This window comes from Heterodontus francisci, chromosome 13 (genome assembly GCF_036365525.1).
Source record: "Heterodontus francisci isolate sHetFra1 chromosome 13, sHetFra1.hap1, whole genome shotgun sequence".
Classification (NCBI taxonomy): Eukaryota; Metazoa; Chordata; class Chondrichthyes; order Heterodontiformes; family Heterodontidae; genus Heterodontus; species Heterodontus francisci.
The window spans coordinates 39,598,810-39,616,394 of record NC_090383.1 but is presented as its reverse complement, the minus strand read 5'-3'; the positions used below and the strand labels follow the sequence as shown (position 1 = coordinate 39,616,394).

Below are 17,585 nucleotides of genomic sequence, written 5' to 3'. Positions count from 1 at the left end.
CCATTTTCCAGCATTTGGCCCATAGCCTTGTATGCTATGGCATTTCAAGTGCTCATCTAAATACTTCTAACTTCATTTCTGGGGCAAGAAGCACCTATTCAAAAGGGACAGGTTGCACCTCAACAGGACTGGAACCAATGTCCTTGCGGTGAGGTTCACTAGTGTAGTTGGGGAGGGTTTAAACTAAATTGACAGAGGGTGGGCACCAGCTGACAGAAGTAGAAAAGAGGAATAAGGTGCATAAAGTACTAGAGAAGGAAGTAATACCATATTAGATAGAAGCAGACTAAGGACTGCAAGGAATATATAGACAGGTTTTGTATTTAAACACACAAAATGTGGTGAATAAGGTTGGTAAGCAACAAGCACACATAGCTGTGTAGGAATACGATATAGTGGCAGTAATGGAAACAGGGTTAAGGAAAATCCCAAAGCCTTTTATTCATATATAAGGAGAAAGAGGGTAACTAGAGAAAGGATTGGCCCACTAAAGGACAAAGGAGGAATGTTATGCTTGGACTCAGAGAAAATGGGTGAGATTCTAAACGAGTACTTTGCATCGGTATTCACCGAGGAGAGGGACATGACGGATGTTGAGGTTAGGAACAGATGTTCGATTACTCTAGGTCAAGTCGGCATAAGGAGGGAGGAAGTGTTGGGTATTCTAAAGGGCATTAAGGTGGACAAGTCCCCAGGTCCGGATGGGATCTATCCCAGGTTACTGAGGGAAGCGAGAGAGGAAATAGCTGGGGCCTTAACAGATATCTTTGCAGCATCCTTAAACACGGGTGAGGTCCCGGAGGACTGGAGAATTGCTAATGTTGTCCCCTTGTTTAAGAAGGATAGCAGGGATAATCCAGGTAATTATAGACCGGTGAGCCTGACGTCAGTGGTAGGGAAGCTGCTGGAGAAGATACTGAGGGATAGGATCTATTCCCATTTGGAAGAAAATGGGCTCATCAGTGATAGGCAACATGGTTTTGTGCAGGGAAGGTCATGTCTTACCAACTTAATAGAATTCTTTGAGGAAGTGACAAAGTTGATTGATGAGGGAAGGGCTGTCGATGTCATATACATGGACTTCAGTAAGGCGTTTGATAAGGTTCCCCATGGCAGGCTGATGGAGAAAGTGAAGGCGCTTGGGGTCCAAGGTGTACTAGCTCGATGGATAAAGAACTGGCTGGGCAACAGGAGACAGAGAGTAGCAGTTGAAGGGAGTTTCTCAAAATGGAGACGTGTGACCAGTGGTGTTCCACAGGGATCCGTGCTTCGACCACTGTTGTTTGTGATATACATTAATGATTTGGAGGAAAGTATAGGTGGACTGATTAGCAAATTTGCAGACGACACTAAGATTGGTGGAGTAGCAGATAGTGAAGGGGACTGTCAGAGAATACAGCAGAATATAGATAGATTGGAGAGTTGGGCAGAGAAATGGCAGATGGAGTTCAATCAGGGCAAATGCGAGGTGATGCATTTTGGAAGATCCAATTCAAGAGTGAACTATACAGTAAATGGAAAAGTCCTGGGGAAAATTGATGTCCAGAGAGATTTGGGTGTTCAGGTCCACTGTTCCCTGAAGGTGGCAACGCAGGTAAATAGAGTGGTCAAGAAGGCATACGGCATGCTTTCCTTCATCGGACGGGGCATTGAGTACAAAAGTTGGCAGGTCATGTTACAGTTGTATAGGACTTTGGTTCGGCCACATTTGGAATACTGCGTACAGTTCTGGTCGCCACATTATCAAAAGGATGTGGATGCTTTGGAGAGGGTGCAGAGGAGGTTCACAAGGATGTTGCCTGGTATGGAGGGCGCTAGCTATGAAGAGAGGTTGAGCAGATTAGGATTATTTTCATTAGAAAGACGGAGGTTGAGGGGGGACCTGATTGAGGTGTACAAAATCATGAGAGGTATAGACAGGGTGGATAGCAAGAGGCTTTTTCCCAGAGTGGGGGTTTCAATTACTAGAGGACACGAGTTCAAAGTGAAAGGGGAAAAGTTTAGGGGGGATATGCGTGGAAAGTTCTTTACGCAGAGGGTGGTGGGCACCTGGAACGCATTGCCAGCGGAGGTGGTAGATGCGGGCACGATGGATTCTTTTAAGATGTATCTAGACAGATACATGAATGGGCAAGAAGAAAAGAGATACAGAACCTTAGAAAATAGGCGACATGTTTAGAGAGAGGATCTGGATCGGCGCAGGCTTGGAGGGCCGAAGGGCCTGTTCCTGTGCTGTAATTATCTTTGTTCTTTGTTCTTTGTTTTTGTTTGAAATGTGGTTTTAAAATGGTGAGGACTGGGTGCTTAACATTCAAGGATGCAAAGTGTTCAGAAAAGATAGTCCAGGACTGATTAGGGAGGACATTGTAGTGTTGGAAAGAGAGGATGTCCTTGAGGGGGCAAAGACAGAATCCATTTGGTTAAAGCTGAAAAGCAAAAAGATATGATCATGCTACTGGGGATATTCTATAGGCTTCCAAATAGCGAGCGAGAGATAAAGGAGCAAATCTGCAGGGAAATCATAGAGATGTGCAGGAACCAAAGAGTGGAGATTTTGGGGGACTTTAATTACCCAAATATCAATTGGGATAATGTTAGAGTAAAGGGTAAGGAGGGCGGGTGGGGGGGTGGTGGAATTTCTGAAATGTGTTCAGGAGAACTTCTTTCACAAGTATGTTCTCGCTCCAACTAGGGAGGAGGCATTGCTGGATCTGGTGCTGGGGATTTATGTGTTCCGAGTGGACCAAGTGTCTGTGGGGGAACAGTTAGAAAAGAGTGATCATTGTATCATAACGTTTAGATTAGTGACGGAGAAGAGCAAGGAACAATCTAAAGCAGAACCTCTAAACTGGAAGAGGGCTAACTTAATGGGATGAAGGGGATCTAGCCAGGGTAAAATGGAACCAAAGCTTGACAGAAAAATCTGTAATGGAACAATGGGTATTGTTTAAGGAGATGTTTCAGGTACAGACTAGGTACATTCCAACAAGGCAAAAGGTAAGGGGACCAAAGCCAAGGCTTCTTGGATGATGAGTGGGATAGAGAATATGATGAAAAAAAGAGGGTGAATGATGCATGTCAGATGAATTCTTCAAGCAAGAACCAGGCCAAATCCAATAAATTCAGAGAGGAAGTGAAGAGGAAAATAGACTGGTAAAGAGAAAATATGAGAATAGAATGGCAGTTAACTTAAAACGGAACCCATAAATCTTCTACCATCATGGAAATAGTAAGTGGGTAGTAAGAGGTGGGATGGAGCCTATTAGGGACAAAGAGGATAATACATACTTAGAGGCATCGGACAAGGTTCGGATACTTAATGAGTACTTTATATGGGTATTTATGAAGGAAGAGACTGCTGACAAAATATCGGTAGAAGCGAAGATCGTTGAGGTGACGGATAGGGTGAAAATTGATCAGAAGGATGTACTTAGAGTGGATAAGTCAGGATGGTTTGCATTCCAAGTTGCTAAAGGAAGTGGGAGTGGAGATAGTGGAAGAGTTTGCCATAATCTTCCAATCTTCCCTAGATATGGAGGAGGTACCAGAGTATTGGAGAGTGGCAAGTGTGACATTGTTACTCAAGAGAGGATGTAAGGACAATCCTAGTAACATCAGTGGTGGATAAGGTTTTAGAAACAATCATGGAAAAAAAGAATAAGCACTTGGATAGATTTGAGTTAATTAAGGAGAGCCAGCATGGATTTGTCAAAGACAGATCAGGCTTGCCTAATTGAACTTTTGATGAAGTAAAATAGAATGTTGACAAAGGGAAAGCAATGAATGTTGTCTATATGAATTTTAAGAAAGCATTTGACAAAGTACCACATAAAAAGCTATTTATTAAAATTGAGGTTCATGGAATAGGAGGGTCAGTGTCAGCTTGAATAAAAAATTGGCTTAAAGACAGAAAGGAGCGAGTCGCAGTTAATGGTTGTTTATCAGCCTGGAGGATGGTAAACAGTGGTGTTTCTCAAGAGTCAGTGCTAGGACCACTGCTTTTTTTGACAGACATAAATGACTTGGATATTGGAATACAGAGTAAAATTTCAAAACTTTGCTAATGATACCAAACATGGCAGTGTGGCAGACAGTGAGAATGATACCAATTGACTTCAACAGGCTAGCAAAATGGGCAGACAAATGGCATGGAATTTAATACAGAGAAGTGTGAGATAATGCATTTTGACAGAAGTGATAGGGAGAGACAATATAGAGTCATAGAGTTAAACAACACAGAACTGGGTCCTTCGACCCATCGTGTCTGTGCCAGCCATCCAGCACTCAACTATTCTAATCCCATATTCCTGCACTTGGCCCGTAGCCTTGTATGCTATGGCGTTTCAAGTGCTCATCCAAATACTTCTTAAATGTTCTGAGGGTTCCTGTCTCCACCACCTCTTCAGGCAGTGCGTTCCAGATTCCAACCACCCTCTGGGTGAAAAAACTTTTGCTCAAATCCTAAACCTCCTGCCCCTTACCGTAAATCTATGCCCCTGGTTCTTGACCCCTCCGCTAAGGGAAAAAGCTTCTTCCTATTTAACCTATCAATGCCCCTCATAATCCTGTACGCCTCAATCATGTTCCCCCCCTCAGCCTTCTCTGCTCCAAGGAAAACAAGCCTAGCCTTTTCAGTCCCTCTTCATAGCTGAAATGTTCCAGCCCAGGCAACATCCTGGTGAATCTTCTCTGCACCCTCTCCAGTGCAATCACATCCTTCTGATAGTGTGGTAAACAGAACTTTACACAGTACTCCAGCTGTGGCCCAACTAGCATTTTATATAGCTCCATCATAACCTCCCTGCTCTTATATTCTATGCCTCAGCTAATAAAGGCAAGTTTCCCATATGGCTTCCTAACCACCTTATCTACCTGTGCTTCTGCCTTCAGTGATTTATGGACAAGTACACCAAGGTCCTTCTGACCTTCTGTACTTCCTAGGGTCGTACCATCCATTGTATATTCCCTTGCCTTGTTAGTCCTCCCAAAATGCATTACCTCACACTTTTCAGGATGAAATTCCATTTGCCACTGCTCCGCCCCACTTACCAGCCCGTCTATATCTCCCTGTAATCTAAGGATTTCCTGCTCCCTATTTACAACACCACCAATTTTTGTGTCATCTGCGAACTTACTGATCATCCCTCCTATATTCACGTCTAAATCATCAATGTACACTACAAATAGCACCGATGCCTGTGGTACACCACTGGTCACAGGTTTCTAATTGCATAAACAGCCCTCGACCATTACCCTCTGCCTCCTGCCTGCCATTAAGCCAATTTTGGATCCAATTTGCCAAATTGCCCTGGATCCCATGGGCTCTTATCTTCTTAACCAATCTCCCATGCGGGACCTTATCAAAAGCCTTACTGAAATCCATATATACTACATCTACTGCTTTACCCTCATCGACACATCTAGTCACCTCCTCAAAAAATTCAATCAAGTTAGTTAGACACAATCTCCCCCTGACAAAGCCATGCTGACTATCCTTTATTAATCCCTGCCTCTCCAAGTGGAGATTAATCCGTCCCTCAGAATGTTTTCCAATAGTTTCCCAATCACTGATGTTAGACTCACTGGCCCGTAATTACCTGGTCGATCCCGACTACCCTTCTTGAATAATGGTACCACATTCGCTGTCCTCCAGTCTTCTGGTACCTCTCCCGAGTGGATTTGAAAATTTGTGTCAAAGCCCCTGCTACCTCCTCCCTTGCCTCACATAACAGCCTGGGATACATCTCATCTGGGCCTGAGGATTTATCCACTTTTAAGCCCACTAAAACAGCTAATACTTCCTCCCTTTCAATACTAATATGTTCAAGTATGTCACAATCCCCCTCCCTGATCTCTACACCTACATCATCCTTCTTCATAGTGAACACCAATGAAAAGTAATCATTTAAAACCTCACCTATGTCCTCCGGCTCCACACAAAGATTGCCACGTTGGTCCCTAATGGGCCCTACTCTTTCCCTGATTATCCTCTTACCCTTAATATACTTATAAAACCCCTTGGGATTTTCCTTTATCTTGCCCGTCAGTGTTTTTTCATGTCCCCTCTTCACTCTCCTAATTACATTTTTAAGTGCCACCCTACACTTTCTGTACTCCTCTAGTGCATTCGCTGTTTTCAGCGCTTGGGATCTGCCATAAGCCTCCTTTTTTTTCCTGATCCAATCCTCTATATCCCTTTACATCCAGGGTTCCCTGGGCCTGTTTGGCCTACCCTTCACCTTAAAGGGTACATGTTGGCTCTGAACTCTCACAATTTCCTCTTTGAATGACTCCCACTGATGTGATGTAGACTTTCCTACAAGTAGCTGCTCCCAGTCCACTTTGGCCAGATCCTGTTTTATCATATTGAAATTGGCCTTTCTCCAATTCAGTACCTTTATTTCTGGTCCATCTATGTCCTTTTCCATAACTACCTTAAATCTTACAGAGTTATGGTCACTATCCCCGAAATGCTCCCCCACTGACACTTCTACCACTTGACCGGCTTCATTCCCTCGGATTAGGTCCAGTATTGCCCCTTTTCTTGTAGGACTTTCTACATACTGGCTCAAAAAGCTCTCCTGTATGCATTTTAAGAATTTTGCCCCCTTTAAGCCTTTTGCACTAAGACTATCCCAGTTAATATTGGGGAAGTTGAATTATTACCCTATTATTTTTACACCTCTCAGAGATTTGCCTACATATCTGCCCCTCTATCTCTTCCTGACTGTTTGGAGGCCTGTAGTACACACCCAGCCAAGTGATTGCCCCCTTTTTGTTTTTAAGTTCTACCCAAATGGCCTCATTTGAGGAACCTTCTAAGATGTCATCCCTCCTTACTGCAGTAATTGACTCCTTGATCAACAATGCAATTGCATCTCCTCTTTTATCCCTCCCCTGTCGCGCCTGACAATTCTATACCCTGGAATATTGAGCTGCCAGTCCTGTCCCTCCCTCAACCATGTCTCTGTGATAGCAATAATATCATAATCCCATGTGCTAATCAACACCCTCAATTCATCTGCCTTACCAGTAAGACTCCTTGCATTGAAATAGATGCAATCCAACCTTGCATTTTTCCCTTGTGTCTGACCAGGGTCTATATTTGCTCTGCCTTCCAGACAGACTCACTTGCTGTTCTATATTACCCCCTACTGTACCTCCACTCTGTATCCCATCCCCATGCCAAATTAGAACCCCCGCCCGCCACCCCCCGCCAACAGCACTAGCAAATCTCCCAGCAAGGATGCTTGTCCCATTCCGGTTCAGGTTTAACCCGTCCAACTTGTACAGGTCCCACCTTTGCCAAGAACAGACCCAGTGATCCAGGAAACTAAAGCCCTCCCTCCTGCACCATCTCCTCAGCCACATATTCATCTGCTCTATCCTCCTATTTCTAAACTCACTAGCATGTAGCACCAGGAGTAATCCAGAGGTTACAACCTTAGAGGTCCTGCTTTTTAATCTGCTACCTAGCTCCCTAAATTCTTGTTGCAGGACCTCATCCCTTTTTCTACCTATGTCGTTGGTACCAATGTGTACCACAGCCTCTGGCTGCTCACCCTCCTCCTTCAGAATGTCCTGCAGCTGCTCCATGACATCCTTGACCCTAGCACCAGGGAGGCAACATACCATCCTGGAGTCACGTTTGCGGCCACGAAAATGCCTATCTGTACCCCTTACAATAGAATCCCCTATCACTATAGCTCTTCCACTCCTTTTTTAGACTAAATGGCACAGTTCTGAGGAGTAAATATGAACAGCGTGATTTGGGGTTTCATTTGCATAGAACTTTGAAGGTGGCAGGAAATATTGAGAGATTAGTTTGCGAAGCATGTGGGATATTAGCCTTCATAAATAAAGGTATTGAGTATAAAAGCAGGGAAGTTATGCTGAACCTTTATAAATCTCTAGTTAGGACACAACTAGAGTATTGCATCCAGTTCTGATCACCACACTTTAAGAAGAATGTGAGGGTACTTGAGAGGGTGCAGAGGAGATTTACCAGAAAGGTTCTAGGGATGAGGGATTTTACCTACAAGGTTAGGTTGGAGAAGCTCGGGTTGTTCTCTTTGGATCAAAGACTATTGAGGGGAGATTTGATAGAGGTGTACAAGATTATGACAGGTTTAGACAAGGCAGACAAAGAAAAACTGTTCCCATTAGCTGATGAACAAGGTCTAAGGGACACAGATTTAAGCTTTGGGGCCAGAGATGCAGGGGGGATGTGAGAAAGAACTTTTTTTAGGGAGTGGTCATGACCTGGAACTCATTGCCCACAAGGGTGGTGGAAGTGGAGATAATGAATGACTTCAAAAGGGCACTTGAGGGAAATAAACTTGCAGGACTACTGGGATAAAACAGGGGAATGGGACTGATTGGATTGCTCTATAGAGAGCTAGCATGAACTTGATCAGATGAATGGCCTCCTTCTGCACTGTAGTTACTCTGTGATTCTATAGGCGGCAAGTTTGGAAGCTCTCAACAACTCCCCCCCACTCCCCTTCCTGATGTTGGGTTCCTTGTTTGGGCACTAAATGTCTTTTAACAAGGGCGCTCATCCCCCACCCCCTCCCCAGAGCCAGGAAGCAGCCCGTTTTTCATTCTGTGCTTCCCATACAGTGACAGGCCCACCCGCCACAAGGCTAATTGTCGCGGAAGCAGCAGGATGAGGCCCTTAATTAGTTGTTGCCGAACTATAAAGGTTCAGTATACCTTCCCTGCTTTTGTACTCAATACCTTTATTTATGAAGGCTAAAATCCCATATGCTTCGCTAACTACTCTCTCAATATGTTCTGCCTCTTCAAAGATCTTTGCACATGATGAATCTCCCTGCCCTTGCTGCCAAAGTTTAGTCTGGGGTGGGAAGGCCTGTGAATGGCCTTCTTACCACTCTGACAATTGAGGCCCTTAACTGGGCAATTAATCCCCAATTAAAGGCCTTATCCCGCCTCCGCCGCAATTAGCCAAGTGGCCCTGATGCCACAAGGAAAGCACGGCACAAAACATGCAGGCTGCTTCCTGGCTCCGGGAGTGGTAGCAAATTAGGGGGTGGGAGGGTCCCTTGTTGAAAGGCATTTAGTGCCCAAACGAGGGACCCGACATTGAGAAGGGGAGTGGGACCTGTTAAGACCCATACCCCTGCCCTTATTGTTGACCCCTCCCACCACCCCCCATAACCCCCACCCTGTGAGATCCCTCCCGCCTGACACACCTTTGGCCTGGGTCCAGCACCACTCTTGGCCCTCTGATAGGCCCTCCTCCAGCAGCAGCCACCGCCTCTGCAGTGCCACCGCCCTGATTGGCCAGCAGCTCTGGCAACGGAGTCCTTGATCCTGTGAAAGGCCCACCACTGTCCACTTAACTGATTGGTACTAGATTTGGCGGGCCTTCCGGAGAAGAGGCAATACAGAGATCTCAGTGTTAATTTTCCGGACATCGAGCCCCCCACGTTGCAAGCATAAAAATCCCGGTCTATGACACTATGAAAGACAAATCGAGTTCAGACAATCAACGTTAACTTTGGGCAATGGCATGGAATGGGAGATATTGAATTAGCCATCCATTATACACCCCACTCCATTTTACTTTCTTTTAAAGTCAATGGAAGGGGAAATTGGGCAAGGTGTATAATGGGTGGCTGAATTGATACTGCCCATTTTACACTATTGCCATAGTCATAACTAGACCCCTTCCCTGCCCATGGATCCTAAATATTGTCCAATTTATGTTCCAAGCAATGGCTGATTGCTACCAACAGTCAAATAGGTTCAATGGTTAATTATGTCCAGCGACCCGGGTTCAATTCTGGGTACTGCCTATGTGGAGTTTGCAAGTTCTCCCTGTGTCTGCATGGGTTTCCTCCGGGTGCTCCGGTTTCCTCCCACATGCCAAAGACTTGCAGGTTGATAGGTTAATTGGCCAATATAAATTGCCCCTAGTATAGGTAGGTGGTAGGGAAATATAGGGACAGGTGGGGATGTGGTAGGGATATGGGATTAGTGTAGGATTAGTATAAGTGGGTGGTTGATGGTCGGCACAGACTCGGTGGGCCGAAGGGCCTGTTTCAGTGCTGAATCTCTAAACTAAACTAAACATAAACATGTTATAGATTTTTTTGTTCCAATTTCAACTAACCTGAACAGCGAGGCCTGTATTGTCAGTAGTTCCAATGGTCCCATCCTCATGCTTGGTTGCAAGGATTTCCAGTAGCAGTCGCACGATGGCTTTCTCAATTTTAAGTCTTGGGATGTCATTGATTGGGGAGCGATGTAAACAGCTTAAAGCAAGTACAGACATGGAGGCTGTGTCTACAACATACAGAGTGAACCCCATTACTGTTCTTCAACAATTTTTCATTGAATCTTTTCTCTTTGAATAAACATTAACTTCCAAAAGCCATCAGATCCTATGGGAGAAATTGTAACTTTTGGTGATGGTGTAAATTGGGTGATATTGATCACATCCCATATCCTCTTCTGATGACTTCAAAGGATAGGAAAATCCAGTTGGGATGTACAATGGGCGGCCCATATTTTTCCCCATCAATCAAAGTTAAAATTACCTCCTATATATTTAAATAGATTAGCCAGAGCATTCAAATATGACGCATGTGCAGCTGTTTAGAGCTGTTTGTGTTACTCTTGATAAATAGTACCCGAACCTGCCCTTAACTATCTCTCATTCCTAAAGATGAAGTATCTTGGAAATGTATCCTAGGATTCTCTGGGAAGCCAGGGAGGAGATTGCAGAGCCTTTGTCCTTGATCTTTATGTCGTCATTGTCGACAGGAATAGTGCCGGAAGACTGGAGGATAGCAAATGTTGTCCCCTTGTTCAAGAAGGGGAGTAGAGACAGCCCTGGTAATTATAGACCTGTGAGCCTTACTTCGGTTGTGGGTAAAATGTTGGAAAAGGTTATAAGAGACAGGATTTATAATCATCTTGAAAAGAATAAGTTCATTAGCGATAGTCAGCACGGTTTTGTGAAGGGTAGGTCGTGCCTCACAAACCTTATTGAGTTTTTCGAGGAGGTGACCAAACAGGTGGATGAGGGTAAAGCCGTGGATGTGGTGTATATGGATTTCAGTAAGGCGTTTGATAAGGTTCCCCATGGTAGGCTATTGCAGAAAATACGGAAGTATGGGATTGAAGGTGATTTGGTGCTTTGGATCAGAAATTGGCTAGCTGAAAGAAGACAGAGGGTGGTGGTTGATGGCAAATGTTCATCCTGGAGTTTAGTTACTAGTGGTGTACCGCAAGGATCTGTTTTGGGGCCACTGCTGTTTGTCATTTTTATAAATGACCTGGATGAGGGTGTAGAAGGGTGGGTTAGTAAATTTGCGGATGACACTAAGGTCGGTGGAGTTGTGGATAGTGCCGAAGGATGTTGTAGGTTACAGAGGGACATAGATAGGCTGCAGAGCTGGGCTGAGAGATGGCAAATGGAGTTTAATGCGGAAAAGTGTGAGGTGATTCACTTTGGAAGGAGTAACAGGAATGCAGAGTACTGGGCTAATGGGAAGATTCTTGGTAGTGTAGATGAGCAGAGAGATCTTGGTGTCCAGGTACATAAATCCCTAAAAGTTGCCACCCAGGTTAATAGGGCTGTTAAGAAGGTGTGTTAGCTTTTATTAGTAGGGGGATTGAGTTTCAGAGCCACGAGGTCATGCTGCAGCTGTACAAAACTCTGGTGCGGCCGCACCTGGAGTATTGCGTGCAGTTCTGGTCACCGCATTATAGGAAGGATGTGGAAGCTTTGGAAAGGGTGCAGAGGAGATTTACTAGGATGTTGCCTGGTATGGAGGGAAGGTCTTACGAGGAAAGGCTGAGGGACTTGAGGTTGTTTTCGTTAGAGAGAAGGAGGAGGAGAGGTGACTTAATAGAGACATATAAGATAATCAGAGGGTTAGATAGGGTGGATAGTGAGAGTCTTTTTCCTCGGATGGTGATGGCAAACACGAGGGGACATAGCTTTAAGTTGAGGGGTGATAGATATAGGACAGATGTTAGAGGTAGTTTCTTTACTCAGAGAGTAGTAGGGGCGTGGAACGCCCTGCCTGCAACAGTAGTAGACTCGCCAACTTTAAGGGCATTTAAGTGGTCATTGGATAGACATATGGATGAAAATGGAATAGTGTAGGTCAGATGGTTTCACAGGTCGGCGCAACATCGAGGGCCAAAGGGCCTGTGCTGCGCTGTAATGTTCTATGTTCTATGTAATAAACAACGAGGAAGATAGTAAATGATTTCAAGAGGATGCATGTAGACAGGCTAGTAGAATTCAACGCAAAAAAGTGTGAGGTGATACAGTTTCCTGGGAAGAATAAGGACAGGTAAGACTCGATGTGTCGAATGGCCTCCTTCTGCAATTCTATGATTCTCTCTCAGCTATACAGCCTCAATCTGACCCTGTTTTTACTTGAACCTCCCTACTTTTCAAAAAGAAAGATCATTCATGTCATGTACTTCTAGTCTTGTGTGTTCATGGATGTAAAACTACAACAACTTTGTCCTTATTACATAAAGTGTTTGAGGATATAAAGCAAACAATGTATAAGGAAGAAAAAACAATTGCAACTGAACACTATACTGGAAAATAAAAGCAAAATACTGCAGATGCTGGAAATCTGAAATAAAAACAAGAAATGCTGGAAATACTCAGCAAGTCTGGCAGAATCTGTGGAGATAGAGGCAGAGTTAATGTTTCAGGTCAGTGACCCTTCTTCAGAACTGACAAATATTCGAAATGTGAAAGGTTTTGAGCAAGTAAAGCGGTGGGGGTGGGGGGGGGGTGGAGGTGGTTGGGGCAAGAGATAACAAAAGAGCAGGTGTTGATAGGACAAGGTCACAAAGAATACTGGAAAATCTTGCTACTCAATTCTGTCTTGGAGGGTCATTTTAACTTTTGCAGGTGATGATCTTAAAACGAGAGCTAAGCCAAATGGCTAAATAGAAGGGAATCAGGAAGCACATTTTTACATAAACAGTGATAGAAATCTGGAACTCATTCCCCAAAAGGCTGTGGATTCTGGGTCAATTGGAACTTTCAAGCCTGAGATCAATGGATTTTTGTTGGTAAGGGGATCAAGGAATATGAAGCTAAGGTAGACAAACAGAGTCATCCTTGTTCTCAAATTCCACTGTGGCATTACCTATCTCTGTATCTTCCTCCAGCCCGAAAACCCTCCAACATCTCTGCTCTCCTCCAATTCTGGATCTCCGATTTTCACTGCTGCATCATTGGCTGCCTTGCCTTCAGCTGCCTCAGCACTAAGTTCTGAAATTCCTTCCCTAAATCTTTCCACCTCTGCATCTATCTCTCTCTTCCTTTCAGTTGCTCCATCTTTTGGATGAGACATTAAACCAAGACCCTGCCTGTCCTGTTATGTGGACACAAAAGGTCCGATAGTATTATTCAAAGAAGAAGAAAGGTCATCTCCTCGTGTCCTGGCGAATACCTATCCCTCAATTATTATCAGTAAAAACAAGTTATCTGGTCATCACATTGCTGTTTGTGGGGACTTATTGGACTGAATTTTGCCCTGAGAGCAGGAGTCCTGGCAATGTGCTAGAAATTAGGCCTCTGCCCTGTTTTGGAACCCTGGCTGAATTCCAGGGTGGGCAGCCAATCAACTGCCTGCCATAGGGGTCCCCATCCCGTTAAGGGTGGGAATCCTGCCTCCAAGAGCTACTGGCCAATCAGAGGGTAGCGCAGTAGTACCGGCATTGCCACCAGGAGCAGTGACCACTGCCAGTACTACAGGAGGCCTGGGACCAGGACCAGAGCTGGAGCCCCAAACCTCGAGTAAATGAGGTGGGCTAGCCAGGGGCAGTCCGGCAGGCCCCGGCAAGGGTGGGGGTTGATGGTGGTCACGGAGGGTGGGGGGGGTGGGGTTGTTTGGTGGGGGGGGGGCGGCCTTTGCCTCCGAAGGCCCTCTGTGGACTCCCACCTGCCACCACCAGCACAATTGGCCTCTGGGCAGGAAGGCCATTTTCAGCAAAATCGCATGGCATTGGGAAGACAACGGGCACTCCATATCCCCACCTTCCCTCGCTATTTTATGAGCCCACCCCACCCCGCCTACCAGCCCTCCTCCCAAGGGCCCATTAAATTCAGACCATTGTGTGCAAATTGGCTGCTTCATTTCCTACATTACAAGGTGACTACGCTTCAGAAAAATGTACTTCATTAGCTGTAAAGCACTTTGAGATGTCATGAGGTTGTGAAAGGTGCTATATAAATGCAAGTCTTTCTTTCTTAACATCCATCTCTTGGAAGAAGTTTTGGCACACAGATCCTAACATCTCCTTACATGTTTCATGCCAAATTTTTGTAGTAGCACTCTTGTGAAGCACCTTGGGATGGTTATCTGTGTTAAAGGCACTATATAAATGCAAGTTGTTGCTGTTGTTGTAAAAAACGTTTGCGCTTGTGAATGAGTGAATGATGGCATTGGTTTGGATAGGTCATGTAACCAGAATGCCAAGTATCACTAGAAAGTGATGGGGCGTCATTTTAACATGAAGCGATATTGTAAGAACAGGTGATATTAAATTATCCACCTATTTTACATCTCGCCCAATTGTCCTTTCAATTGAAGTCAACAGAAGGGAAAGTCGAGAATGGTGTATAATAGATGGATAATTCAGCATCGCCCAATATTAACATTACCCCTGTGCACCTCCTCCATCACCCCCCGCCCCACTCCACTACCCGCTTTTCACTACAAAATTGAATGGTGACACCATGGAAAAGCCTGAGTTGGGCAAGCAGAAATGGTGATGTTGAGGCACAAAAATTGGAAGGCTATTGAACACAAAGAGACAATTTCAGGGTTAAAATTGGACATGTGCTGGATGCAAAAAATGCCATCTCATCAGTTGCCTATTACATGCCCCACCTGGTATTCAGTTCCCTTTATTTCCATAGATATTGTCATGCTAGGCCCCCACCTGCCCAAGAATGAGGCACATTAATTTTGTCATGAACATTTATTTTAAACTGTTACTGGAGTGAGGGGAGGACTTGTTGAACAAGTGGTGTTTGGAAGGACAAAGCAGCCATTCCTTGACATTCAACCCACAATGGACTTTTGGTCACCAGACGTTGAAGGTGGGGGAGCTCGCATTCCAGGTTGACTGTTAAGATGGCCGAATACACAAACGGACATGGTCAAACCAGCTAGTCATATGACTAACCTGCTGGGCAACCTGAGTTTTTTGAATTTGCACGAACAGTTTGGGCAGAGTGTCTGTTTGTTCCTGGACTGAGAAGATCTCTCTCCTGTCTGCTCCCATCTCTTTCTCACAAGCCTCTGAATCCACCGAAGACACATGAACCCCCAAGAGAGAAAAGTCCCCTACAACAAACAAGGTTTAAGAAGAATACTGGGCCCCAACGAAAAGCAAGATCTACCTACAATCAAGGACACGACAGTGAGCTCGAAGAACTGTAACAAAAACTCTTCAGATATTGCCTCAAACCTTTCTGCTTTATTTTCCTTCTGCTCTTTTCTGTCTCTATTTGCATGTGTGTATCGTGTATGCATGCAAGCCTGGGCGCATCGTGTATCTGTAGGCATTAACAGAATTAGAGTTCAAATTTATCATAGAGTCATAGAGTCATAGAGTCATACAGCATAGAAACAGGCCCTTCGGCCCATCGCGTCCATGCCGACCATAATGCCTGTCTATACTAATCCCACCTGCCTGCAATAATTCCATATCCCTCTATGCCTTTCTCCTTCAAGTACCTGTCCAGATGCCTCTTATGTGGATCTCTCTGGACACAGCTAGCACATCTCTAGTAAAGGTTTCTCTCTGCTACCCAATAAAGTAACTTCTGGAGTCCCCAAGGATTCATCCTTGGCCCCTTTCCTTTGTCCCATTAAAATGCTGCCCCTTAGTAGCATTTCCCATAGCTAAGCGATCAACCTCCATATGTATGCTGATAAATGGTTGACTCTGCCCTTCCACTGCTTCTTTTGATGGCTCACCCATCCCCATCTTGTCAGACAGCCTGTCAAATGTCAAGTCTTGGAAAGGCCACAGCTTCATTCAACAGGACATTCTGGGCACCTGCAGCAGCCTCTGTTCCTTTGACACTGAATCCAATCCCTAATGCTAAACTAGACTGTGCACAACCTTGGCAGCATATTCCAACTGAGCTTCAAGCCCCACATCCTCTCCACCACCAAAACAGCTCATCCTCATTTCCACCTCCAGGCTCTCCTTGCTGGCCTTCTTTTGCCAGCACTCCACAAGCTCAAATTGTCCAAAATGCAGCTGCCGTATCTTGTTAGACATCCAGCTCCGCATACCAGTCACTCTGATCCTCCAGTATTTACACGTTCAATAAATTTCAACGTTTCTTCTTTAAACCTAAGAAAGCCTGTTTGTGCTGGTTTCAATGCCTTATAATTGGAAAGCGGTGAACAAGGATCCACCAAGGGGAAGCTAAAAAAACAAGGTATGCTTAAAATTAAACCCTGTGACAGTAAGACCAGGTGAAGGCTGAAAGGGACCCCTAAGACCTCTTTCTCACCTGGTCGTAACAATATTAAAATTGGGAGTGGCGTATAATGGGTGGCAAATAGATTCCACTTGTTTTGTATGTCTGTCCACGTTCAATTTCACTCCCTCGATGATTCCAATCCAGAGGCAGTGAATAAAAAGGGAGTGTCTCACGAGAACATACCTGCCTCTGGGTTAGTGGAACCCAGCAATAACTGTCAAGAATAGTGTGCAGTGCACATCCAATTTTCAGTTAACAATGAAAACGAAAACATTTTTTGAGCTGTGGGATGCTAGTCAACATCTTGAAGTCACACAGAACTTTACATTTTGAAGAAAGAATGACACGGAAAGAAAGGTACTCCGGGAGAGCTGATAAGAGGAAAATATAAAATCTGGAGCTTGTTAGGAAGGGTGATCGCTGAAAAACTCTCTTTATGGACAAGGGGAAAAGATCAGGGATCTAACTAACCAAGGTTCTGTACAACCAGGAATAGTATTTGGGGAGAAGCTAAAACAAGGCCTAAAAAATGGAAGATACCACAGGAGACTAAGGAATCAAGTAAAATTAAGCAGAGATTACAAGTCACTAAGAATGGACAATCAGTCAATCGACATCTGAGAAAAGACCATGGCTGGAATTTTACGCCCCCTCAAAGAGCGGGAAGGTGGTGGGGGGAGCGTAAACTGGAGCGGGACGCTCGGGGAGGCCTTCCCTACCCACTCCCGCCTCCACCGGCAATTTACGCAGGCGGTGGCTAAAAATGGCCCCAGTCAAGACACTTAAGTGGCGGCCAGGCCCGAGAAAGCTGCCTGTTAAAAGCAGGCAGCTCTCTGACAGCCCGGTGGAGGGGTCTCATGATCGGGCACCCTGTGCCCGATGGAGGGCTATCCCCACTGCCCCAACCACCACCAACACCCTGTCCTTCCCAATCGACTTGCCTCACCGGGGCCCGATCGATCACCCCTGGGGAGGCAACAGAAACTTACCTGCGTTCCGGGATTCCCCGACATCTTCCTCACGAAGCTAGGCTGCAGTCCCAGCAGTGGCCACCACTCCTGGTGGCGCT

At 45.1% G+C, this 17,585-nt stretch overlaps 1 protein-coding gene across 1 annotated transcript in view; it reads right to left on the bottom strand.

Moving 5' to 3' along the window:
• LOC137376779 (transcobalamin-1-like) overlaps positions 1-17,585 on the bottom strand; it is a 68,696-nt gene that overhangs the window by 20,382 nt on the left and 30,729 nt on the right. Inside the window, exon 6 of the mRNA XM_068045785.1 lies at positions 10,139-10,311. Within this exon, the coding sequence (XP_067901886.1) occupies positions 10,139-10,311 (173 nt within the window). The remainder of the gene's footprint in view (positions 1-10,138; positions 10,312-17,585) is intronic.